Source organism: Balaenoptera physalus, assembly GCF_965194825.1.
Source record: "Balaenoptera physalus genome assembly, chromosome: 18".
Lineage (NCBI taxonomy): Eukaryota > Metazoa > Chordata > Mammalia > Artiodactyla > Balaenopteridae > Balaenoptera > Balaenoptera physalus.
In genome coordinates this window covers 57,550,677-57,578,143 of record NC_138899.1, presented here as the reverse complement: position 1 = coordinate 57,578,143, position 27,467 = coordinate 57,550,677, and the positions used below count along the sequence as shown (strand labels likewise).

Genomic DNA, 27,467 nt, shown 5'->3' with positions numbered 1-27,467 from the left:
CTTGGCATGGGGGTGGAATGAGGTGTGTGCCCATGTGTCCTTACCATCTTTGAACGTCAGTATTTTGGATGCTGAAATCTGACCCTGCAGCAACAACCTTCTGACTGTTCTCCCCACACTCTTACTTTCCCACCCCCTCGTCCCCATAATCTTTATTTAGCTTCTAAAGTGACACCATGTAGGAAATTCAACCACCCTGAGGCAGCCGTGGTAGAAAGCACCTCTAGCCAACAGCATCAACTGCCAGCCATGAGGGAAGACGTCTCTAGATGATTCCAGCCAAATGGTTGCTTTATGCAACCGTTAAGTTTTGGGGTGGTTTGTTATGTAGCAATAATAATCAGAACAATGACACAAATATTGAAGTTATCAAATATATCAAACACAGATTAATCAGTTCAAAAGTAGATGACAAAAGGGAGAAGTTCAGCGAAAAACTACTTATGAAAAAAAATCAAATAGAAGTTCTAGAACTGGGACTTCCCTGGTGGTGCAGTGGTTAAAAATCTGCCTGCCAATGCAGGGAGCTCGGGTTCGAGCCCTGGTCCAGGAAGATCCCACATGCTGAAGAGCAACTAAGCCCGTGCACCACAACTACTGAGCCTGCACTCTAGAGCCCGCGTTCTGCAAATACTGAGCCCACACGCTGCAACTACTGAGGCCCACTCACCTTGAGCCCGCGCTCTGCAACAAGAGAAGCCACTGCAATGAGAAGCCAACGCACACAATGAAGAGTAACCCCTGCTCGCAGCAACTAGAGAAAACCCACACACAGCAACGAAGACCCAACACAGCCAAAAATAAATAAAATAAAATAAAGAAATTCTAGAACTAAAGAATACAATAATTGAAATCTATACATTAAAAGGAATTAGCAGCAATAAGACACAGTAAAGGCTAGGATTAGTGAGCTGGAAAACAGATCAGTAGAAAATACCCAGACTGAAGCATGGAGATCAAAAATGATGGAAAGTGCAGAAGAGAGTGTGGGATGCACATGGAAAGAGTGAAAGGTCTAATATACGTGAAATTGGAGTCATAGAAAGAGAGGAGAGAGAGAATACTGTGAAAAGCAGATTTGCAAAGGAAAGCCCAGAGAAACAAAAAGAGGCCAATCATCTGACTTCTGCATTCAGGTTCAGTGAGATGTGAAAATAGGGGCATTCTCGGGACCTTGTGCAGTGACATCCAAGGTTTAGAAACAACAGAGAACTAAAGAGCAGGGAAAGTTTATGAGGTGAGAAAAGAGGGTGATGAAATCTGAGGTACCCAGAAGAGAAGATTGAGATAACTAAATTGTAGACCACTGAAGGCCATGTCTAATTCTTTTCTTTTTTAATGGCACTTGGCACATGACTGGCACGGAAAAGACTCTCAGTATAACATTTGCCGAGTGAGGAGCATCTGTTCCACAGAGAGAAGGCTGTTGCTCACGCTGTTTAGGCTGGCTATTGAAGAGCTGCCTGGGGCAGCTAGACACCCTCCAGATGCTACCTTCAGATCTTTTCATTACCTTCAATCTTCATTTGTATTCTTGGCCAGAGATAAGACCTGAGAGGGGGATGAGGAGTACTAGGATTTAGGACAGCAAGTTGACCAGCTTCCTTCATTCCTGCTCCCTCCCTCCCTTCTTTCCTCCCTTCCTTTCCTCATTAAATATTCCTTGGGCAGCCCCTAGTTGCTGCTTATCGGGCTGGGTACCATGCCCACAAAGATGAATTTAAAAAAAGTCCCTGCTCTAGTGAGGGGAACAAACAGTAAGTAAATAATTACAATTTAATCTTTGAGCACTAAACCAAAGCACCACAGGGGCCCAAAGAAGGGACCAACTGGCTGACGGTCATGAGAATAAAGAAAGTTTCATGCAAAAGATGATGTTGGAGCTGTACATTCAAGGATAAGGGACAGATATGAGGCAGAGAGGGGGAAAGCCCACCCAGAACAGCGGGCACAGTCTCAGATGTGTGAAGGGCATGTGTGGCCAATGAGGTAACAGGTGGTATTTTGGTTTTTTTCATTTTTTTGTTTTGTGGCCACACCACGGGGCTTGTGGGATCTTAGTTCCCCACCAGGAATCGAACCCGGGCCCTTAGCAGTGAGAGTGCAGAGTCCTAACCACTGGGCCGCCAGGGAATTCCCAACAGGTGGTGTTTTGGTGTGACTGGAGCATAGCCTGTAGAGGCCAGGGGACAGAGGTTTTAGGAGAAAAGCTTGCAAAAAGAGGTTGATGCCAGCAGATGTTTTGCACGTAGTCTGTTGGCATTGAGAAATGATGTATGGCTCCAGTGAGTGACATGACTGTGACTGTGTTTTAGAAAATCGTCCTGTCAAGAGAGGACTGTGAAGGGGGATTGGGAACCAGCAGAGGTGGGGGTCGGGTAGGAAGAGCAGACTGGGCTTTGGCCGCATCAACTGGCTGACACAAATTCGACTGTTGTTCAGTTGAAACATGTTTCTCCATCATCTGAACGACCAATTTCTGCAGTCATTTGGGCCAGTCGTGCAGTTGATCCAAAGCAATTGTTAAGTCATCTCAGAACTCAGAATGACTACTGATCTCATGTTCTGAGCAGCCAAACAGGTTTGGAAGAACAAGCCTCTAGCAAGCCAGGAAGGGCTCATGTTAAAAGAACAGAAAGCTTCCATATTACATCCTTAGTGTATTGGCTAGAGCAGGGCATTTAAGGGGGATTTCAGATTTCAGAAAAAATGTGTGTGTGCTGGAAATCCAGCCCCAAAGCATTACTTTTAAGCCAAGTAAGCACGGAGGGAAAGGTTCAGGTGAAGGTCACACAGCTGTGAGTGGATTAGTGCTCAATGGGGTTTTGCTGCAGAGAAATCCTCCAGTTTGCCTTCTGTACACAAAAGTGGTATAAAAAATCCTTATCAATATGGCTTTCCAGAAGCTGCGCATACAGCTCGCTCTGCTCTCATCTGGCTTCTAGCTAGGAGCCGGCTTGTGGGAATTGCAAAACTTACTCCCTTCACTGCTGGGAGCCCCTCAAGGGCACTGGCTGAGACTGGGCTAGCCGTGCTTATTATTTTTTCCTCTGAACATTGTTGTATCCGGATTTGATGCCCAGAACTGCTGCGACCATTTTGCTAACACCAAGAGGGTGACGCCAACACATGAAGGAGAGCAGATCAAAGGGAACAGTAAGAAGCAGACCTGGAGCCTTGACATATTATACCTGTAGCCTGATCGTCTGCTGGATTTCTTGTTATGCAAAAAAAACTTTCCTAATTCCCCCATTGTTTGTTTAAGTCACTTTGAGGATGAGTCTCTTACTTACAGATAAAAGCATCCTGAGTTATACTTTCCAAATACACATGGACACAACACACATATGCACATCCCCCAAAATATCTCTTTTCTAACCAACCCTTGCTGTCTGAAACGCTTCTCCTTATGAGCCATTCTTTTTATTGGGGAATTTTCCTTCTACTGTAACACATATCTCTCGGAGATCCTCTCTAAGACTTTTTATTTTTCTAAAAATTGGCTTAAATTTTGTTCTGTATTTTATTGAGTCCTTATTAAGTGCTAGACACTCTAGGCTGTGAGAATTTTAGATGGAGGTGGTCGTTAAATGCTCTATTTTTTTTTTTTTTTTTAATTTGGCCATGCCACGCACACCATGCAGGATCTTAATTCCATGACCAGGGATTGAACCTGCGCCCCCTGCAGTAGAAGCACAGTCTTAACCACTGGACTTCTAGGGAGGTCCCTAAAGAATCATTTTTTTAAAAAATGAAGAATTATCTCAGATGCCATCTCCATGGACTCCCCTCATTTTTACCACAAGGCTGATCAGCTCCCCCAGGCTGAGAGTGAGAGGTATAGAAGTGCTCGGTGGACGGGGAGGAGAAGATGGATTTGGTCCTGAGACTCTAATTCGTTGCTACTTCAAGGACATTTTTACCTTGCCTGCAGGAACGAGAAAGTGATCCATTGTAACTATGATGAAAATGCACTCCCTTCCTGCCTTTCCTCCTTTCTCTTCTTTCCTTTAGAAAAATGAAAGTTGGAAAGAGATGAACTCAGCCTCTGGGATGGGAAACCAGAGCTCAACAGGAGAAAAACCACTTGAAATGTCAAATCAAAATAGGATTCATTTGAAGATCTGGGTCAACATAGAGACCAGCACATGAATTGATCCCATGGACCCCTAAAATCTTCCCCAGAAATGATTTCTGGTTGGGAGATGGTACCAAAGGGGGTGAAAATGAGCTGGACTTCAGGACAGCTCCTAGATGCCAATCAGGTCCAATTGAGTAACTGGTTAGACTGCCTTCAAAAATTATGACATGATTCAACCCATAGTATAATTTATTTCCTTTGACACGTTTGCACATTTGTTTTACTTGAACTCTCAAAAACGCAAGGTAAGTGAAGTGGCTATTATTATCCGTTGGCCAAAAGGTTCTTTCAGTTTGTTCTGTAAGATGGCTCTAGTAGCACTTAGTTGTCTTTAACTTAATTTGAAACAATTTTGTTCGATTGTATGTGACAGCTGTCATATCAGCATGCATTTTAAAAGACATCAAAATTGGTGAAATCTGTGTAGCCTTTTTAATATTGAAGATGAAAGAAAAAAAGCAACATTTTCAGCATATTATGCTTTATTATTTCAAGAAAGGTAAAAACGCAACTGAAACGCACAAAAAGATTTGTGCAGTGTATGGAGAAGGTGCTGTGACTGATTGAACGTGTCAAAGTGGTTTGCTAAATTTCGTGCTGGAGCTTTCTCACTGGACGATGCTCCATGGTCGGGTAGACCAGTTGAAGTTGATAGCAGTCAAATTGAGACATTAATTGAGAACAGTCAGTGTTATACCACGCAGGAGATAGCTGCCATACTCAAAATATCCAAATCAAACGTTAAAAATCATTTGCACCAGCTTGGTTATGTCATTCGCTTTGATGTTTGGGTTCCACATAAGTTAAGCTAAGAAAACCTTCTTGACCATATTTTCTCATGCGATTCTCTACTTAAACGTAATGAAAACGTTTCGTTTTTAAAACAAATTGTGACACACGATGAAAACTGGATACTGTACAATAATGTGGAACGGAAGAGATCATGGGCAAGCGAAATGAACCACCACCAATCACATCAAAGGCCAGTCTTCATCCAAAGAAGGTGATGTTGTGTATATGGTGGGATTGGAAGGGAGTCCTCAATATGAGCTCCTTCCAGAAAACCAAATAATTAATTCCAACAAGTACTGCTCCCAGTTAGACCAACTGAAAGCAGCACTTGACGAAAAGATTCCAGAATTAGTCAACAGAAAACACATAATCTTCCATCAGGATAACGCAAGACTGCACGTTTCTTTGATGACCAGGCAAAAACTGTTACAGCTTGGCTGGGAAGTCTTCATTCATCTGCTGTATTCACCAGACATTGCACCTTTGGATTTCCATTTGTTTCAGTCTTTACAAAATTCTCTTAATGGAAAAAATGTCAATTCCCTGGAAGACTGTAAAAGGCACCTGGAACAGTTCTTTGCTCAAAAAGATAAAAAGTTTTGGGAAGATGGGATTATGAAGTTGCCTGAAAAATGGCAGAAGGTAGTGGAACAAAAAGGTGAATACGTTGTTCAATAAAGTTCTTGGTGAAAATGAAAAATGTGTCTTTTATTTTTACTAAAAAACCTAAGGCACTTTTTGGCCAACCCAAATATTTTAATTTTGTGAATATAGAAGGTAAACTACAGAAAGATTAAGTGTCTGATCCAAAATTTGAGACAGTTATTGCAGGGGCAAGACCAGCTCTCTGATCTCAAAACATGAAATTTGCTCTGCTTTCCACTCTGTTGCATCTCCCTGCCATGGGATTTGATGTAAGGCACTACACCTGAAAAAAACGCATAAACGTGGCCCCATTGGTTCCATTCCCTCTCCCACCACTCACCCCATTCTGTGTAGCCTCAGCAGGAAGTTGGGGCCAAAATTCAAGGGGCTCTTAAGAGCTACACACACAAGTTGGGCTGTGGATGCTTACGACTGACAGAGGACATAGGTGAATTCATCAATCATGTAACTCAACAAGCCTGTATCAAGTTCTTTTCACCTGCCCCCCTCCCTTATCTGCTTGGCACATTTGGGAGTACAAGAGAAGCACAGAGAACAGCCTCCCTGGTACTGAAGCAGCTCACACCCTTCTTGGAAAGCATGACCACAACTTAGGAGACAATCAAAAGTCGTAGGAGACAAGAGATAACTGAGTCTTAGATTTGGTTAAAACACAAAGAACGTGCTAAATAACTCTTGGTTAAATGAATGAATTATTAGACTGGATACTCACGTTAGTTGACTTGGAGAGTATGTATATCAGTCAAGGTTAAAAGGAGAGAAGCAGAATCACTAGAATAGACACACATACCACACACACACACATGCACACACACAACCACAGAGAACAATAGGAATTCACAAGGAAAAGATGACTGATGGATTCATGGGGAATGTGGGGCTTACACAAGGTCTTGAAGGATGGTGAGAATCTGGTCAGGGGAGAAGTGGCAGGACATTTCAGGTAGAAGGAATGACAGCAGTCACATTGTCTGTGACTGCAGGAGTGCCAAAAAAAGCCTACTGCATTTTCACATTCAAATCCCAAACACACAGACACACACATACACGCACTCCAGATGTCACTTATTATTTACGAGTCTATAAAATGGGATCCTAACAGTCATTACATTGAATTGTAGTGAGGATTATAATAGATTATGTATGAAAATAGCCTAGCATAATGTTCAATATATAGGAGGCTCTCAAAACCTGAAAAGAAACATGTCTTACTACTGCCTGATTCACAATTTTTAACCATGGGACCAATGCTGGCATGGATTTGGTAAAAGAGAAGAAACAAATGCAGGTATTTCTTAATCATTGATCAAGGCAAAGAAAAATGCATGAAAATGCATTAATAGACTTGATTTTTGACAATTGGATTACTATAGTTCATAAGCCCTTTTCTGGGATAAGAAGGGAATTTTTTTTTTTTTTTGAGGGAAGACTGGTGACTGCAGTGTACATTTTACAGAGCCAAATTGGGTGGGCTGGAGGGGCTCATGGCTGGGGCACTTGAAATGTAAGAAGATAGAGATGAAAAGGGTATATTTGCTTCTCTGTGTGCCAGGAAGGAATTCATGTTTGTCCCCTGGGGCATCCATAGAGATTTGGCTCCTAAGGGGTGTGTTCCTCTAGTGACAGGGAGCTGCTGTGCTATTTACGGGGGTTCTGATGAACTTCAGGAGTCCTTTTACTGAGTGATATGCAAGTTTGGGCCAGATCTGAACTGTTCAGGACAGCCAAAAGGAGGCTTAATATTGCCACAAGCAGCTCCCTTCTCTGCCTTTACATATTAATCACTCTTCTCTCTTAAATAAATCTTGAACAGATATTTTAAAATATTATTTTTAAGTGGACTAAATTGGTCCGCCACTTCTGGGTCAGGACCTGCATTCTGGTAGACCCAGGACATTAAATGACTCATTCCTTCCAGGGGTACCAATAACCACAGAAATCTCCCTAAGCCCCCTATAGAAACAAGATTATGTCATATTATGGCTTTTTAAAAATAATTTAAAGGCTGTGATATTAACAGTGCACAACAAATTTCAAAGGATTTTATTGTGAAGCCAGATAAGAAAGGTTTTCTGGGACTTCCCTGGTGGCACAGTGGTTAAGAATCTACCTGACAATGCAGGGGACATGGGTTCTATCCCTGGTCCAGGAATTTCTCACATGTCATGGAGCAACTAAGCCCATGTGCCACAACTATTGAAGCCCATGCGCCTAGAACCCGTGCTCCGCCACAAGAGAAGCCACCACAATGAGAAGCCCGCGCACCGCAATGAAGAGTAGCCCCCATTCGCTGCAACTAGAGAAACCCTGTGCTCATCAACGAAGATCCAACGCAGCCAAAAATAAATAAATAAATAAATTTATTTTAAAAAAAAAGAAGAAAGGTTTTCTACCCATGTTTGCCTGTTTTCCTCCCTTTAGCCAGCCTTTACTGATGGAAAAGCAGAATTTTTGCAATGGTATAGGGCCAGAAGCCGAACCCTCTTTTCAGGCCAGTAGATACTCTATAGACACCATAGCTTGCAGGTTTGGACTTCTATGGGCCAATATTTCAGACTTAAATAAAAATTCCTAGGTTTTGAAACACCGAAGTTTCTGTTTTTAACAAATGCCCTTATTGCCTTTATCATCAGTCCTTATTATGTCACAAACAAAAGTGTTCAGCTGACTTGTTGAGTTCCTTTTAACAATCTAGTTTAAAAAAAAAAAACACAACCCACACACCTTATTAAACAGCCATGCCACAAGGATGCCATCTTTCCATCTTTATCCAAAGAGCTTGCCTGCTAAGGGGACATTTCAATTAACTTGTCTCTGTCTGTCAAGCTTAGTCCCTTGTTGAGAGCAGAAAACAAGGTGAACAGGTTGTCAAGTCATCTTTTAAAATTTAACTCGGAGGCTCTTGGGTTTAACACGTTCAGGAAAAGATTCTTCTTTGAAACTGTGCTGCTTCTTCATCTTGTCTTCTAAAATCAGGAGAATGGTGGAAAAATGTGTATCAGAAGAGAATGAGGGAGTGTTGGATAATAAGCCTGTTCCTAATTTCAACACTGGGGAGAGGTCACTTCTCATTCTAAAACACACTTTCCCCAAGCTTCTAGGGTATTCCATTTCAAAATCACAGGTCCATGGACCTAGAGATTATCATATTAAGTGAAGTAAGTCAGAAAGAGAAAGATAAATATCATATAATATCACTTATATGTGGAATCTAAAAAAAAATGATACAAATGAACTTATTTACAAAACAGAAATACACTCACAGACATAGAAAACAAACTTATGGTTTCCAAAGGGGATAGCGGGGTGGAGGGTGGATAAATTAAGAGTTTGGGATTAACATATACACACTACTATATATGAAATAAACAACAAGGACCTACTGTATAGCATGGGGAAATATATTCAATATCTTGTAATAACCTATAATGGAAAAGAAGCTGAAAAAGAATATATATATGTATATATATGTATGTATGTATGTATGCATAACTGAATCACTTTGCTGTACACTTGAAACTAACACAACATTGTAAATTAACTATTCTTCAATTAAAAAAAAAATAGCACACAGGCTTACATCATGGAGCTCTAGGCTTATTTAGCGCCAAAAGCTTCAATGTCATTTCTCTATTGAAAAGATCAGCTTTAATGCTCTTTATGATTGAATTCAATGGTAGTGTCATAACAGGACAATTTTGAAGTGAAGAAAATATCCCTAATTCCATCTCTGTAACACAGCAACAGTCTCATATTTGTCTGTTCCCTCTGGGATCTGTCTCCATGCAAGTCACAGATCGAGGGATTTTTGGATCATTCATTCTTTTTTTTTTTTTTAAATTATTTATTTATTTATTTTTGGCTGCGTTGGGTCTTCATTGCCGTGCACAGACTTCTCATTGTGGTGGCTTCTCTTGTCATGGAGCACGGGCTCTAGGCACGTGGGCTTCAGTAGTTGTGGCTCGCGGGCTCTAGAGTGCACGCAGGCTCAGTAGTTGTGGTGCATGGGCTTAGTTGCACCACAGCATGTGGGATCTTCCCGGACCAGGGCTCGAACCCGTGTCCCCTGCATTGGCAGGCGGATTCTTAACCACTGCACCACCAGGGAAGCCCCATTCTTTTACTTACAGTTTCCCGAGTCCCAGCCTCTTCCCTGGAAGCCATCGCCGCCGAAAGGAGGATACCAGGGTGGCTGGTCCAATTAATGGTTGGGATTTGGAAAGTTTAGTAAGTTGAATGGTGGCCCCCCAAGGACACGTCTACATCCTAACCCCTAGAATCTCTGTATGTCACCTTATTTAGGAAACAGGTCATTGCAGATGTAATTAAGGATCTTGAGAGATCTTCCTGGATTATCCAGGCAGACCCTAAATCCAACGACAGTTGTCCTTATAAGAAACAGAAGGAAAGAAGACATGGGGAGATGGGGAGAAGGCCAAGGGAAGACAGAGTCAGAGACTGATGTGAAACAGCCATAGGGGACTCTTGGAGCCACCAGCAGCTGGGAGAAGCAAGAAAGGAGTCTCCCCTAGATCTACCAGAGCAAAAGCAGCCCTGCTCAAGCTTTGATTTTAGATTTCTGGCTCCAGAACTGTGGGAATAAGTGTTTTTTGTTTTAAGCCACCGAGTCTGTGGCCATTTGTCCAGCAGCTCCAGGACACTAATACAGAGGGTAACAGCCTCTAGCGGTTTCTGGGTCAGGATTGCATGGAAGCTTCCTGACCTTTCCCACAAGGAAGCCCACCAGTCTGTCAGGCCAGTTCTCCCAGGAACATGGACACTGGGGTTTCTACCCAGCCTAGGGCTCCCCCATGTCTTGGCAGCAGGCACCGCCCATACCTCCAGATGGCTGGGGCCGGACCCACTTCTGGGTATCCTGCCAGTCTTCTTTCAGAATTGAACCCCTGCTTGAGCCTTTGGTCACACACTACTCATCCCTGAACCGACACGGATTCTGACCCACAAGTTGCTTTCCTATTTCATTCCCATAGGCCAGACACTCCTCGCGGCTCCCTAACTATTGACTTGGGCCTAGTAGGGGACGGGACTTGCCTTTTGGATTATGGGCCACCTATTTGGTGATTTTGTAGAAGAGAAGGCAATGGAAGGTGATGCTTCTGTTTCTAGTGTAGACCTGACACGCTGTGGGCGTCTCTTTCTTCCTCTGCTGCAGTGTCTCTCTGCACCTTGGGATTTAGGTAAACTCCTCTAGATGCCCCTTGCCTATTTCATGACGTGTTTCCTCACTTGGACATTCTTGGTACGTCTCATTTATTATTTGTGCTTTCCCTAGAGTTGTGTGTGAACTTTTCTCCTTTTACTTATTAGGGTCTAGGATGTCTTCCTTCTAAATTTGAATACTCCATCTTAAACCTGAACAAGTGTCCTCAGCACAGGTTTCCCCACCCAGAGAAGGTTCAAGGACCCCGCCTCAAAGTACAGCACCTCCACCCCAAGGTCATGGCTGTGGCCCCGCACATCTCTCCTTTTCTGCTTCTGCAGGGTGCTCTGTTCTGCATCTCACAGTGTTTGGGCAAATGCTGTCCTTCCACTGGCTCCCACCAGAAATGCAATAAAAACAAACACATGAGGATGCTGGTAACTTACCGAAGATTTCAGGGTCACAGGTACAGTTCTGATCTCTCAACCCCCCTGCCCTTGCTGCCACCAGCCATGTGACCATCCTGCAGCCCCAGGAAATTAATACCATCTCTCTCCTGGTGTCCCCCACAACTCAGAGCATAGTGCTTTGCTCAACACAGGCAGTGCCGGGCAGCTAGAGAAAAAGAGGACAAACTGTGTGCGTGACCTGGGACTCGGGATGTAGCAAATGGGATGAGAGGTTAAAAACAGGGGCTCCTATTTGAGCACCTCCCATTGCTAATCCTCACAACTCTTCAACACAGACAGGGAGACTCCTGCTTTACAAGGAAGGAAACTGAAATCCGCATGGTGGCTATCTGCCCAGGGTTACCAGGCAGCAGAGCTCAGATTCCAAGCCTGAATCTGGCTGATGCCCAAATCTGCAAGCCTTCTTCCAAAAGATATTCATGTCTCATGAGGTACTTTCATTCCACCAACATGGGATTGTTGAGATCAGTCTTTTGAGGCAACACAGCTTCTTCAGAATCCATAGGAAAAGGAAGAAAATGGATTTTTCCCAAGAGAATGACATCCCTTGATTTTAAGACCCTGATAAGGGAGATGGAAATATCTATTATCTTTTATCGGGAGAACTTCTTGTCTCTGAAACCAGCCCTGATCCCCGGTATCTTAGCTCTGGCTCCTACAAACGGAGCAAGTGACCCCTAGTTCATTCCTTTGCCAACGGAAAGGGCTACCTCTTTGAATTTTCAAAGCAGATGATTCTACAGGATTTTTCTACAGATATGGAAAGCCAGTAGCATATGAATAATGTTGTATGTGGTCCACATCCGATAATATCAAAGAGCTTGTCACTGCAAATAGCCAGAGCACTGGTCAAGATGCAGTAACAACAGAAAAAAATCAGTCAGCAAAGGAGAAGGGAGGTGAGGGTAGATGATTAGGAAACAGAATTTTTAAAATACAAGACTAGAAGAGTAGCAGTATCATAAAAGTATTATTAATCAAAAGAATAGATTTTTGTTTTATAGCTAACATCTAACACTCACTGTGTACAAATTTTTTATTGTACAAAGGGACACAAGGCTAAATCATAATAATGTGACTCAATAACTAATTAGCATTTATAAATGCAACTACTGGGGGACATATATCAATTTCATTGCAAGGAAGCTAGAGAATCCATTAACAAAGCCAAGCCTGAAGCCAGCAGGTGCTTGGAGGGCCCCCCAGTGACTCCACAGGCTAAACGTGGAACTGCAGGTTGAGTCAAAGTTGGGTCCCTAAAATGCGTACGTATGACCCCAGGCCACTACCTCTACCCCAGGCCGCATTGATAATTATACACCCAGAGAGAGGATGGAATGTGAGGTGCTTAGGTTCCCACCTAAGTCACTGGGGAAATGGATCTTCTCTGGTTAGTTCTCTAGGATGGCCTGATGGAGATGAATGAGACAAAAGGAAGCAGGAGGAAAGGGAGGAAAGCAAATTTGCTAGACAAGGATGGCTGCGCATGTAGTGTTTTGGGAAGATGCAAGGATTCATGGACCTGGTATAGCTGTCAAAACCGACTCAAGAAGAGAGATGACTTCAAATTTGGCACACTTCCCTTGCTTCAGATGTGGCAGGTGTTGGGAAGATTGAAATGGAGTAGGTAAAATAAGCAAACAGTTCCATTTGCCCTAGCATCCAGTATGTGTTGGTTTCCTGACATATTTTGTCACTCCTCAACCTTCACTTCACTGTGCTGAGTGCTGACACGGTCGGGTACTATTACCATCAGATGCAGCAGCCTTCTGTTCCACGAGGGCCATCGGAGAAACTAAATGGTCCTCGGAGGCAAGAGCCAGGCATTAGGGGAAAAGAAAAAAAAACAGGATTGAAACACTCAAGAGTGGAAGTGGAAAAGGGGGTGAGTGAGAAGAAAAAGCAGGAGTAAAAAGTAGCATGTGAGTGGGAAAAGTAGGGTTTGGATCCTGTTTTGGATTCTGCTATTCAGATCCTGGAAAGCCTTGAGTGTCACTAGAAAAGAGAACAAGCCTTTCCCAGACCTCCTGGCATATCCATTTGCTACAGTTGCCTCCTTCAAGGCACAGGCCAGTTCACACCAACATTTCATTGTCATAGATTCATTCCAGCGAAGCTCTAAATACCCCTGACCTATCAGGTTGTCAACATACATGAAATTCACATTATGGTCAGGCTGAATATTCAAGGTCTTCTCTAGAGGATCTCTCTTAGCATGGCAGACCATCCACCATGTTAGTTCTCCAGTCTGGCTAGTGCCACCATGTATTTTCTTACTAGATTCCAGGTTTTTTCCATCCCTAGGCCTTGGGCTTTAGCTCATTTTTGAGAGACTGCAAGTTAGTTGCCTCTAAGTTAAAAGTGGGAATGGATATTCAGCCCACCTCCTATCCAGTTTTGATTTCATTTCTAGACCTTCTGTGATCCCCATTATTGGGTTCAATGGTCTCCTTTCTGTTCCTACAGCATTCTGTAGATGCCCAAGACTTGGAGATTACCACACTCTTACTAGGCTGGCTCCCCACTGAAATGAAGTTTCCTGCAGGGCAAGAGGAGTGCCATAGTATCCCCAGTGCCTGGTACAGTGCCTAGCACATAGTTGATGCTCAATAAATAATGTGCAGCAAAGAAGCAAATGAATGAATGAATGTTATTCACCTTTGGAAATGATAGACTCATATTCTAGAAGCCAGGGTAGCTAATAAGGCTCTCTATGTAACAAGATTTTGTGTCAGTGGAGAGTAGAGAAATTCTCCAGTGGCCCCTCAAAGTTAATTTTTCCTTAAACGAAGAATATTTGGGACCAGCAATTGGGATATGTAACAGACATTTTGTACGAATCTACCTCAGATTTACTGATAGTTTGAAAACAATAGGTGTATTTTGGTCAATGATCAAGTCCCACCCCAAAAAAGAATTGATAATTTTTTTCTTTGTAACCTCTGCCATTTTTCTCCTTTTATCCTGTTCCAACCATCAAGAAACATTTATCCACAAATGGCAAGTGCCTTGAATTATAGCTTCCTGTGTCTTCCCAAGCTGTTCATTTCCTTCTGTCTCATGTGGAGTAATCAACATGGGCTAGATGGCTCCCTCACATAACTTTCCATGAGGACGAGCATCCATCCACTGTTAATGCTTCTGCACTAGTAAGAGATACAACGTTCAGGGTTTCCTCCAGGTCAAATGATTGTTCTGCAGGGCCTTATGAACTTGTGCAAAGCACTATTTTTTCTCACGATATAGGCGTACAAACTTTTCTTTTTTGAGTGGTGAAGCCTCTGTGTTCTATCTGGCTACATTCTTGCATACAAATCCCTTGTAAATTATTTTTCAAATTCCGAGGTTCAGCAATTTAATTGAATCGGTTCCTAATTTTTAATTAAATCTGCATTTCTCCCGGTAACCTTTGGAAAGATAGAAGCCACATTACCATATTGGAGAGAAAGGATCACAGAGCAAGACAGACATAAAAGAGAAGCACAAAATCACAAGGCAGGTTTTCCTATAAATTTATTTTCATACCAAAAAAAAAATAACATTCTAAGGCAATGTTTTTATTGTATAGTATAAAATAACTTCCACTAAATTAAAAATGGAATTTTTTTTTGCTATAAGCCACTGATAACTTTTCCATGAAAAAAATTTACAATTTGCAGCACCTGTAGAAAAAAACACCTGTTCAATAATTATATAAATACTCTTGACAGATCCCAGTAGCCCATTATGTATCCTTTTTGGCAATGTCAGCTTTCTAAAGTCAATTAGCTTCTAAATTTGAAAGGCACCTGGTGGCCAACATTCTGCTTATTATTCAAGGCATCCATTTTAATTTTTTGGAAACAGACTTGAGAAGTCTGAAAAATCTATTAAGTTAAAAAGAATGAAGAAGTATCATACAGTTGATATTAGCAAACAACATTTTTCCCCTTAGCTGCAAGTTTTCCCCAGGGGATTTACAAAGTGCACCAGTTAAATACGTCTGTACATTTAAAACATTAAATATGTCAACAGCAAGACATTTTTAAATATTTTGAATCAAATACTATAGCACAAATATAATTTACAATACTTTGCACAGAAAACATTACATCTGAAATATAACTTTAGATATTATATAAAAATACATATATTTTTTTCTCCTCATTAGAAAAAGTATTTATTTGCAGGTTCCAGGATGATGTAACAATTCAAAAGAATTTAACCCTTCAGATGGTCATCAGTTTGCAATTAGATGACACCCTTTCCACTTCAGCTGCATCGTGGCACCTAACCACGGATTAGAGACAGAGAATTAACCCCTCCCATAGCCCAAAGGCAGTTTTTCATAAAGGCAACCATAATTGCTCCAATCTGCTTTAATTCTAGGAATTCATTACAAAATTTAAAAACCACTGTGTAAGAAAACCCTTAGATTGTAACACACCTTGAGTCCAACATCTCCCATTGGCTGTAAATACATTCGCTCCCTACAGAGTCAAAGGCACGGGTCTTCTTGTACCCTGTGGGTCATAGCTCTTAGTAGTCTCACACACCTACATATATCTTTCTTGGCTTGTTTTTAAAGTTTTCTATACATCCTAGGAAATACGTGAAAACGCTTCATAAAATGGGGCTCAATCTATATCTCGAACTTTAAAAGCCCCAAAGTACGTTGCATCTTGATCTGGATCCAGTAGTGAAGGGTTGGATACCTCAATGCTTATTTTCTCACCAGACCGTAGCTTAAAAAATCCTCCAACGTTTATGGAGTAAAAATGGAATTCAGAATTCCCCGACCAGTATTTGGTGCTTCCTCCTTTCATGAGGGTATGAGAACTCGGGATTTTGATGCTGGTCTTGGTGACATACACCATTAGCTGAAGATAATTCGCAGTGAGGTTTCCTGAAGTTTCATGATGTCGAAAGCAAATGTTGGCATACAGGTAATAAAAGCCATCTTGGTTAACTATTAGTTTTCCATTGCTGAAAGTCATGTTGGAGATCTTGGCCCAACCTCGGTCATGGTACCAGCAGGACAGACTCACTTTATGGGAACCTGAGGAAAAGAGAGGCACGTGATTTAAAACCCTCCCCTTCAAGGAGAAGGACATCCTCACAATTCTATGAGGTTGGAGAAAGACTTACTGTAACAGTCATTGTTCCAATGGGAGAATAATTTCTCAGAATTTATTTTCTAAAAGGGGAGTACCAGTACATTAAGAAGTACTTGTGCTCTCTGCTAGGCACCTGAGAGGGACAAAGACAAAATTTCAATTTTCCTGCCCTCAAGGAGCCTATAGTACACAAGGGATAAGTATGATATATGTTCAGACAGGAAGCAAGGCACGGGCCCTGATAAGAAAGGTGTGGATATTGCAATGGGAATTCAAAGGAAAGAGATTACTTCCTCCCAGAGGGCTCAAGAACGATTTTGCTGGGCTACTGAGCCTGATAACTTAAAGGAGGAATTCAGCCAACAGAAGCATAAAGGTCATTCAAGGTTGAAGGAAGAGAATCAGCCAAAGGCAGTTGAAACAAGAAAGCAAGAAACAAGTATAGGAAGAGAATATCCAGACTTCACACGACCCCACCTTCTCTTTTAATTCATGGAGACAGGTATATAGAAGGAGGTGAAAATCTGGGTCACAGCAACTTTGACCAAAAAGTCAAAACTCTTAAACTCTATATTCTCATCACCATTGATTTTCCCCTCCTCCAATAGCCCAAATGCCTCCCAAGGTCACATGACTGAAAAGCTGCCCCCAGAGAAGTTCACAAAGAACATATCCTTGGCATTGCACTCCCCAGCTTCACAACTTCATGCAATCCTTTGTGCCCAAAGGATGGTAAAATCTCTTCTAATTATTAGACCAGAATTCTCCTTTAGCTCCTTCTCACACCTGAGCTTCACAACTTCATGCAATCCTTTGTGCCCAAAGGATGGTAAAATCTCTTCTAATTATTAGACCAGAATTCTCCTTTAGCTCCTTCTCACACCTGAAATGTGACAACCGATCTTCATGTCACTGTTTCTGGAGCAGCAGAAGTTTCTAGAAAATCTTCTAAGTCAGAAAAGTGTCCAACGCTTTGAATATTTCAGGTCTTTAGTGTACTTTACTAGGTCTTTAAAAATTGGGACTACCTCCATGATAAACCTCATTAATCAAATATTTATATTTATATGGATACCTATTAGCCAACTGGAAAAGATGTCAGCTAGTGGGGAAAAAGCTGTTATACTGTGGAAAGTCCAGAGTTTTCCTCCAGAGGATTTTGTAAACACTTATGCTAAGTTAAGGTTGTCATCTGCTAGGATTTCAACAAGGCAAAACAGAGCTGAGGAGTCTCAGAATGGGGTTGGGAGTAGTTTCTGCAGCCAGGCAGAAGTTCTTTGCTGCCTGTCACCCAAGAGAAATCCCCCCACGGAATTTAGACTTAAAGTGGATTCCACGGATCCATCAGAGCTGACAACACTTCGGCTAGAGTGGGTCCTTGGGAGATCTTTGTAGAACCAGAAACCCACACTGGCTAACTTTCAAGACTGGCCTGAATCCTGGGAAAACGTGAACACCTGCATCTTTCTCTGGAGAGCCACAAAAAGGAGAATGTTCTATTGTCCCTGGAGGGCTACTGGGCAGCTGGGATATGGTCTGGGGACCTCAATACCAGGCTGTTCCAGAACCAACTAGATGGTAGGGTAAGTGTAAGAAAAAAAAAATGCAGCGGGGTCCAAGCTATGGTGGGGCAACCCACCATCCTTAGACATGCCTGCAAAGGCAAAGAAGCCAATGGTTCCAATCCCCATGCTCAGGGACAGGACAGATTTCCTGAACTGCACATCGTATCCACAGGAGGGCGCACGAGCGAGCCTGAGAAGCCATCACAGGCACTGCTGCCTCCAGAACCCAGCACAGCGCCCTGCCCTTTTTCATCGGAGCTCCTACCTCAGATCATCCTAGATTAAAGCATCCCAAATGTAAATATCATTCCATGGTCCCAAGTGCGTCAAAATGAGACTGTAAGACTCTATGCATCACATCCTCATGAGCACTAGCAAAGTAACTTCTCCAGGCTGGTAAACAGCCACCTAATCCATTGACGGAGCTAATAAAACTCAAGGTGTTTCCTATCTCAAACCATCCCATGGTTACCTCCTTCTTCCCCTACTCTTGTATTAAATCCTTTATGCAATCAATTATCGGTCTTACAGTTTATCTCCTATGACGGCCCTTAACAGATAGCAGCAGAATGACTAAGGTGACGTCTACCCTCTCGACAGGTTGGATCAGCTAGCGTTAGACCAAGGGCTCAGAGATACAGTTCAGGGAAGGCAGGGAAGGATATGAAAGAGAGAGGAGAACACAGAAACCCTGACCGCATACCACTCCCGTTGTTAGCTCAAGTCAAGTGGAAGGAGTGTCCTTATTTCCTTCTAAACATGCCTGTATTTATCCATTCGCTGATCAATTTAGTCATTTAGTAAATATCTGAATGGTGCTTTCTATGGGCATTCACTCTATCCACAGTTAAGAAATGCATCAAGCAGTATACCCTCAAGGCACTTAGTAGTGGAGAAAAGAAGAAATGGGCACACCAAATGAAAAATATAACATTTTCATTTCTGCATGTCACACAGCACATGGTTGAAGTTCAGTTAAAGCACCCGCCAAGTGGAAGCTGCAGAAATTAGTGGCGACCAGGTGAACTCAGCCCAGTGACAGAGGGCAGGGAGGACTTGGGTCAAATGTGGACGGGCTGAGAAAAGGGAGAGGATTGTGAGAGAGGAAAACTGTTCGAGCAAAGAACGGAACGCACACAGCACACAGAGGAAAAGGGAGAAGAACCGTCAGTGTGAACTGGAGAGCTCATGAATAGCGATAGTGGGAGAAAAGACGAGAATAGCACTCCCATCAGGTTGGAGGACCTCACACAGCAAGCCTGGGCTTCCATCACTAGACGACCTTCAGCGTCCCCAGCCGCCCCAGCCCCTAGGGTCACTGCTATTAGATATTAGAGAAGAAGTCTCTCCAGATATTTAGCCTGAGCTGCCCTTAAGAAAGCCATGAATCCTGACCTCACAAAATACTCCCCAATGCATTTTATTCAAGAAGCTTTGAAATACAGTCAGTATAAGGCAATTTCTGATTTCTTTCTTATGTGTAAATAAGTACAAATAAGTATGAAACAGAGGCCCCGAATGAACATGCAAAATTAAAGCCATCTTCCTCTGAAGTATCCAATCCTGGCCCAAACTGGGAGATAAATGGACTCAAGGAGTCATTGGCCAAGTCAGAAGAGCAAATTCTATTTTCTTAAACAGAAGCATACACTAACTCATTTCACTCTGTCTCAAGCTCAATAACCATCAGAAAATAACCAGGAGTTTTGCCTTCTTTTTGGCAATGATTTGATGCAAGGTGCCCGGAGGGAGAGCTATATAACTAAAACATGCTTGCTATTGCCAAATAGACTTTGGCACACAGTCTAATGCAATATTTATCATATGCCATTTAAAATGAACTGAAAAGATAAATGCAGACTACATTCACAGCACACACAGCTGATAGATCAGTATTAATTTGATTGCCTTTGCTAACATGCAAAATAGTTTTCCACTCAGAAAATTAGTGTAGTTCCACCATAAGGCACACACATACACACACACACACACACACAGAAAGAGAGAGAGAGAGAATTTGTTTATGAAGCAAATATCTGGGACAGTATAGATAGTTTAGGAAAATCTAAAAATCAAAGAGTTGGTTTCTCCTTTCTATGTCTGCAGTCAGGGAAAATTCCTTTGTGGCCCATACTATATTAGTAGCTTCAAAACTGCTTATTAAAACTTGGATTTTTTTTAACTCTAAGAAGAACTTGCCTTGAATCATTTTTGTAAAACAAAAAATAGAATATATAAAATTATTTAATTAAACTTTAAATAATGACAAATTACATTCACTAAGTTCTTACTATATGCCCACTTCCATGTAAGCGTTTTAGTATATAACCTCATTAAATCTTCATAGCTGCCCCATGAGGTACAAACTGTTACCACCCCCATGAAGAAGCTGACACACAAAGGATTCCAATAATTTGCACAAGGTCACCCAGCCAGGTGGTACAGTGGGACCTCAAACCCAGGCCGTCAGACTTGAGACGCCCTGCTATTAAAACCACATTAATCTACTTCTTACACGAAAAGAGGAACATAAGCGCTCTGAATTTATTTCCCTCTGACAAAGCCAACAGGCCACAAGGTACTTATGTGATAACCTATAGTATAAAAAGCATGGACTTGGGAATCAACTAGAGTGGAATTCAACTTCTAATCCTACCACGCTGTAACCTCGATCAGATAACTTACACTAGATGGACCTTGGTTTCCCTGTTTGCAAAATCTGAATGATAATCATTACCTCGCACGGTTGTAGTAAGGTTTAGAGATAATGAATACAGAGCAAAATGCCTGATACAAAGTGTGTGTATAAATGGTATAAGAATAATAACAATAATATTCCATTGTCACTCCATCATAATGTTCTTTGTGATCTTTCTGATGCTCACCTAACGCAATGTGAAGTGACCAGTGGGGATTATATGATGGAAATCACTGGTACGTTAGGTAGATGTAGACATAGAGCTCTGGGTTTCCTCATTTCCAAAAGATAATGAGGTCTCCAGTCTATTGAGCTAAATTCTTAGCCAGAAAAAACGATAACTCCCTGGAGAAGGAGTATGTCTCATTTTCTAGAGGGCTATTATTGCCTCTTAAATATCACTCTGTTGAGCTCCTGCCTGGAACTCTGCAGGAGATGGCTGAGTATATGACCACCTGGAGGAATTCATGCACCTCACGGGCCAGCGATGCGGATGTGTCAACTTTTGCTTGGAAAAATAGAGATGAGTATAACACGGGATTATCCTTCCCAGTTATACAACCTCAACTAGCAGTCTTTTAAAATAAACTCACTCTGATCATCTGAAAATGAATATAGTGATGATGTCCATTCCGGCACGATTGAGGATCACTGTTTCCATGATGTGGATGACTAACTGAAGAATAGATGATCTTTCTTCTGGTCTAGAAGTTAAGGGCTCTCAAAATTTTGCTAACAGGCTAAGAATCGGCCTGAGTATTCAGATGGGCTGATAAATGACTCTTTTTTTAAACATCTTTATTAGAGTATAATTGCTTTACAATGTTGTGTTAGTTTCTGCTGTATAACAAAGTGAATCAGCTATTTGTATACATATATCCCCATATCCCCTCCCTCTTGCGTCTCCCTCCCACCCTCCCTATCCCATCCCTCCTATGCCACCCCTCTAGGTGGCCACAAAGCACGGAGCTGATCTCCCTGTGCGACGCAGCTGCTTCCCGCTAGCTATCTATTTTACATTTGGTAACGTATATATGTCAATGCTACTCTCTCACTTCGTCCCAGCTTACCCTTCCCCCTCCTTGTGTCCTTGTGTTCCTGTCCTGCCCCTAGATTCATCAGAACTATTTTTTTTTAATTTTTTTAATTTTTTTTTAATATATATAGTGTTAGCATACGATATTTCTTTTTCTCTTTCTGACTTACTCTTGAAATATTTTTCAGGCTGGATATAAATGGAACTTACCTGATGGGATGTCTGTGGCATTAATCGTGAGATGGGCAAAGGGCTGCGTCTCAGGCTTGTTCCTTCTGGCCACATCTAACCATGAACCTTCCACCATGGCTGGAGATGAGAGAAGCCATGTTAGCTCAAAGAGGAGTCACCCTAGGGGTTTTCAAATATTTATACACATCCATGCTTACCTTTTTCTGCTCTGATGTGTTGTGATTTAACAACATGTTGCATTTCCTGCAATAAAAAGAAAAAAGAATCTTATTTATACACTCTTTTGATAAAGCAGTTAAGAATTCAGGACTGTTGGACATACAATAAATTAATCCTCTTTCCTTCAAAATATGCCAGAAGTACATAGGCAGTAAAATTTCTTGATGTTCTAAGTAGCTATCAAGGGAAGTTCACCCCAAAGAATTATGTTGATGTGCTTAAAAAGCAGACTACACACATACCATCCAATAAAATACTCTGGACAATAAGAGGAAATAAAAGACAATGTAAATTATAAAACACGGAATCACTGAACATAATTAAACATTTGTAGCAGGTACACAAATGGAGATGAAGTTAACTAGGAAAATAACAATTACCACAGAATATATGACCCTCTTAAATCTTTAGAGAGTCTCTTTTTATGTCTGTTTCATTAGTGAATTCCTGTTATAATGTTGAAGCTCAGCCCATAAGAAAGAGAAAGATGCTTGGCTCCCAGTGGTTAATTTTTTATTTTAAAAAGTCACAGTGTATTTAAATTACTACATGGAAGTCTAAGAGCTTTTAGATTACCAATCATTAACTTAAAATATTGCCACAAATAGAGGTTTAGAAGTGCAAGCCAGGGCTTCCCTGGTGGCGCAGTGGTTGAGAGTCTGCCTGCCAATGCAGGGGACACGGATTCGAGCCCTGGTCTGGGAAGATCCCACATGCCGCGGAGCAACTGGGCCCGTGAGCCACAATTAACTGAGCCTGCGCGTCTGGAGCCTGTGCTCCGCAACAAGAGGCCGCGATAGTGAAAAGGCCCGCGCACCGCCATGAAGAGTGGCCCCCGCTTGCCACAACTAGAGAAAGCCCTCGCACAGAAACGAAGACCCAACACAGCCATAAATAAATAAATAAATAAATAAATTAAAAAAAAAAAAGAAGTGCAAGCCAGTAAAAGAAAGAACTCAAGTACATAAAGAACGTAGGTAATTGCATATCTCAATTTGAGCCCTGACAATGAAGGGTCCAGTAAGTAACTGCAGGCCCACCTGAATCAAGACCTTAGCTACCATTAAATAGTAAAGTGATGTGGATGGAACTTCAGGCTTTGACTTCAGCTCAAATCCCTTCTCAATCACCTAAAAATACTGAGGATATTAACAGCACCTTTATCATCGGTGGTTGTGAAGACTCAAGGAGATGTAGGCACTCAGCAGAGGGTCTGGTAACTCCATACATCTAAATACTACTAGAAACACTCTGGAGAGATTCCTAATTTCTCTGTTATTGGGGTGACCATCCATGCTAACTACCCCACCCCCTCATGATGTTTGAAAGGTAGGCCAGATAGCTTAAGTTCTTGGAATGTCTGGAGAGAAGGGCTTTGAGACAGATGATAGTTAGATAGATAGAGGCTATAACAAAACTTCGACTGTTAACAGTTGGAAGGGTTCTAGTGGTAAAATTACATTGATTCTTCTCTCTGCCTTCAAGACCCCCAAGAGAGAAGAGAATCAATTCTATTTTTAAAGACCCTTGGAGGATAGCACAGCTGTCTTCAGTTACCTATTCTAACATCCTAAAGAAGTCACAGCATGACTGACTTTTAGAAGGAAGCTTTACAGCCTCATCCAAGGCTACTTCCTGCCCCTGCCTTGACCCAGGGCACTGCCCTGCACAGCTCTGGGCGCACCTGCAGGAAATTCCAGGCAAGTGATGGCTGGCGCTTTTGGGTTGTGCAATACAGTGGCCCTTACCAGGCTTTGCTCCTCTCCCCACACCATCCAAGATTTATTTCTCTCCCCTGCTGACTGCCAATCTCCCAAGTCTTTTCTCATGATCTTTGGATTCCCAGTGGTACCCTGATTTCTGGAATTTCCTGGTTTAGTCTTCCCTGCGTTCACAACAGAGATTTATATATGCACAATGTACCTATTATACATTGTGTATACCTTTATACATTTATATATACACAGTGTATCTTTTACCTTTATAAATACATAATACATTACATATATAATGTATATATAGTGTATCTTTATTCATTGTATATATCTTTTCACATTTATAATGGTGATATATATACACACACAATGTTTACTATACATTTACTATACATGTATATAGCTTTATACATTTATGATACAATATATTTTATACATTGTATATCTCTTTATATACTTATATATTTGTATATAATGTAACTTTATCTGATTATTATCTCTTAAAAGACTGGAACAAATAGGAACCTGATGACAGTAATTCAGAGATTTAAAGCTACCCCTCATTTTCCCTCTAGCCCCGATCTGCCTCATCATCAGAAGGAAGAGGGGAGAGGGAAGAAGGAAGCAAAGCAAAGTATGACATATGCCTACAAATGCCTGCTTGGTGTTTTTCTATTGAGAAAAGCACACTTATTATTGAGAAAAACAAGGTAAGATCCGTTTTGCTAGCTCAGTGGTTCTCAACCTTGAACATGCAGCACAATCTCCCACAGGGCTTGTTGAAACACAGCTTCTGATCTGCTTGGTCTGGGGCAGGACCTGAGAATTTGCATTTCTAACAGACGAGCTGGTGTTGCTGACCTGGGGCCTCCATTTGAGAAGAGCAATCCCTCTCACATCCCAAAAGATTTCAGAGATGAGCAAATCTGAGATTTTCTTGAAGCTTGAGACCAGGCCAAAGGAGCAGCAGACAAAAGTCACTGATTAAGTGGGCAGGGAAAGTTTGTTCTCTCCTACCTGGGAATGAACTTCTCCTGCCCATTTAATCAGCAGGTGCTAGGTCAGAGCTGTCACAGAAACTTTTCATGTCAAGAAAATTCAATAACCAGTGCCATTCAGAAACACTTTCAATGTCTGCTTAAAAAAGAAAAAAAAAAGTGTGTCATGACCCAAGATGAATTAAAACTTGAGCTAAAGACCCATGAGGTAATGCTGCTTTCATGTTATATATTGTTGGGTATCCAAGAATTGCAATTCCTCTCAGAAACCCTATAGGGAAGTTTCCACATGAAAAGCAAAGTACGTGATGTGTCTATAGCCTCAGGCTACAAAAAATGTAGTCTCAATATCTGTTCTTATATCCCTACCCCACCCCAATCTTTTGAACTCAAGATCATTGTTATTTATATGCACAGATATCAACCACGAACATAACATTCTTCTAAGACTACAGTTTTAGGGTACGCTGGCCCAACTCCAGCCAGTCTAACTCAATTAGTCTGATATTGACTTGGTAGCATTTTACAAGAATCTCCCCAGGTGATCCTAATATGCAGCAGGCGTTGAGAAGCATTATTACTAATTGAGCGTTTCCGTGAATGGTTGCTTGGTGACAGCTCTATTTAGTCCTAGATTTATTATATCCTCACGATTTATATATATTCCAAGTGTTGAAAATTAAATCATCCCTTACATTTGCAGCCAACAAAAAGCCAACTATCTCCCCTTGTATTATCCTGTTTGAGTCATGTTAGAATCAGAGGCTGGGTAACTACTACTAAGCTCACTTTTCAGACTGGAAAATCGAGGCCAAGAGAGAATAAAGATGCCCCTAATAACTCTGGGACTTGAGCCTACGCCTTCCAAGTCCTCTTCTAGAGCTATCAGCCCACCCCCCTTCACAACACGTGGTCATCAACTCTATGCCTGGAAGCTGGCAGGAAAGTATCAGGGGCCTGTGATGGGGTTCAGGACATGCTACCCCCAAATATGGTGCTTTGGCAAGTGGAATATTTTAAGCTAAAGGACTTTGGGAAATGGCAGAGGCAGGAAGGACTACCTGGCTTTGTCCTTCTCCCCTGAAGCAGGTCACAGACCCTCACGTGAGAAGTGCCTTACCACTGGGAAGAAAGGAGCATCTTTAGCTCTTAAGGCGGGAGGGCGCCTAGAGGAATCTGAAGGAACAGGCCTTGCTCCGTTTCCCCCAGTTTACCATCCTTAGCTGAGACCCTGTCCTGTCCTGTCCTGTCTCATTTTTCTACACCTTTCCACCCTTCATCAAACTGGGTATAAAAACCACTCAGCTTAACTATTCCTGTGGGTCTTCACTTCCTAATGAAAGCTCCTGCGTCACGTAAAACTTACATTAAATAAATTGGTATGCTTTTCTCTTATAATTTATCTCTTGTCAGTCTAATTTACAGGGCCCCGACTGGTGAACCTAAGTGGGGAGAGGAGAGAAATTTTTTTTCCCTCTCTATACCTATCAGGAAATTCTTAGAGGGTGGTCCCCTCCCTGAAGTAGAAACTCTGAAAGGAGGCCCACCTTGACCAGGGATCTGACAAAAAGGAACCTCAACATCAGGAAATATGGTCTCAGAATTCTTGGGGGGGCGCTTCAGAAAACAGCAGGCTCAGAACCTGCCAAGACTTGTTCAGAGCTTGGCTGGTGAAGCCTCCAAAGTAAGCCATGAGGGCCCTGGACATGGGGGCCTCACGTCTCCAAATGTGACTCCATCAAGGCCATTCCACAGAGCAGGGCCACTCTGGTCATTTTTCTCAAAGATCAAATACTTTGCTATGTACATACCAAGCACAGTTTTCTCTTGAATGGCCCCCTAATATTTTTAATTTTCAAAATTATAAGAAACTCTTCTAAAGGAGTACCCAAACTTCACCCCAACGGACAATTCCATTTATTTCCTCAGCTTTGAATTTACGATTATTTTCATCCACAGTAGTCCTCTTCTTTTGTCACATTAATTAGAATGTTTTAAAATTTGCAGAGTTCTTTAGTCCCAAATTTAATCATTCAGACATTGCTTCTGGTTTCTCTGAATGCAGAAAGTTCTGATTCATCTATTAATAATTTGGGGAAGACACTACAAAGAACATCCTAACTCCTTTCCTCTGAACAAATTATTCAGATGAAAGAGATCTTTTAAAAAATGTTATATGTGTTTGATCTTATTTTATATCCAGCTATATTAGAAAAAAAAATTAGAAAAAAAAAAAGTTAACTCTCTGGATACACATTCAGTGCACTCATATGTTGTCTACACTCTCAGAATGCCCACAGCTTTGCATAAAGAAGTACAGGTAGTTCTGATACACCTCCCAGCAAACAGCCTCCAAAAGAAGCCAGAAGCAGTTTCCAGGGTGAGGAAGCTGGGCAGACAGCCCTCCGTGTGATCTTCTCTTGGCTGAAAGCTACTAAAGAGGACCCAATGCCCTGCTCCCCAGGAAGATCAGCGATCTACCTTCTCAGAAAACAGCATGTTTAGCATCTGTCACATGCAAGGACAAAGAGAACTACCCCCTGGTTTCCAAAACCTACTCATGACCATTAGGATCACCTGTAAGTTACTAACAAAAATCCAATGAATGAATGAACTTATTTATGGTCACACTGTAACAAGTAGGCTTTTCAGCGAATTTATGCATTTATTAAATAAGCATAATTTGCGCCTAAATTATGAGAGCTTCATTTAACCCTT

At 41.8% G+C, this 27,467-nt stretch overlaps 1 protein-coding gene and 1 long non-coding RNA gene across 2 annotated transcripts in view; one reads left to right on the top strand and one right to left on the bottom strand.

Moving 5' to 3' along the window:
* LOC309647779 lies at window positions 1-27,467 on the top strand. Its single transcript, XR_014256287.1, has 3 exons — window positions 1-6,209; window positions 24,327-24,461; window positions 25,546-27,467. It is a non-coding gene; the product is annotated as an uncharacterized lncRNA (long non-coding RNA).
* Window positions 9,719-27,467, bottom strand: part of TNFSF11 (TNF superfamily member 11) — a 39,465-nt gene continuing 21,716 nt past the window's right edge. Inside the window, exons 3-5 of the mRNA XM_082435448.1 lie at window positions 22,015-22,060; window positions 21,836-21,934; window positions 9,719-16,268 (exon numbers count right to left, since the gene is read on the bottom strand). Coding sequence (XP_082291574.1) covers window positions 15,847-16,268; window positions 21,836-21,934; window positions 22,015-22,060 — 567 coding nt within the window. The 3' untranslated portion in view covers window positions 9,719-15,846. The remainder of the gene's footprint in view (window positions 16,269-21,835; window positions 21,935-22,014; window positions 22,061-27,467) is intronic.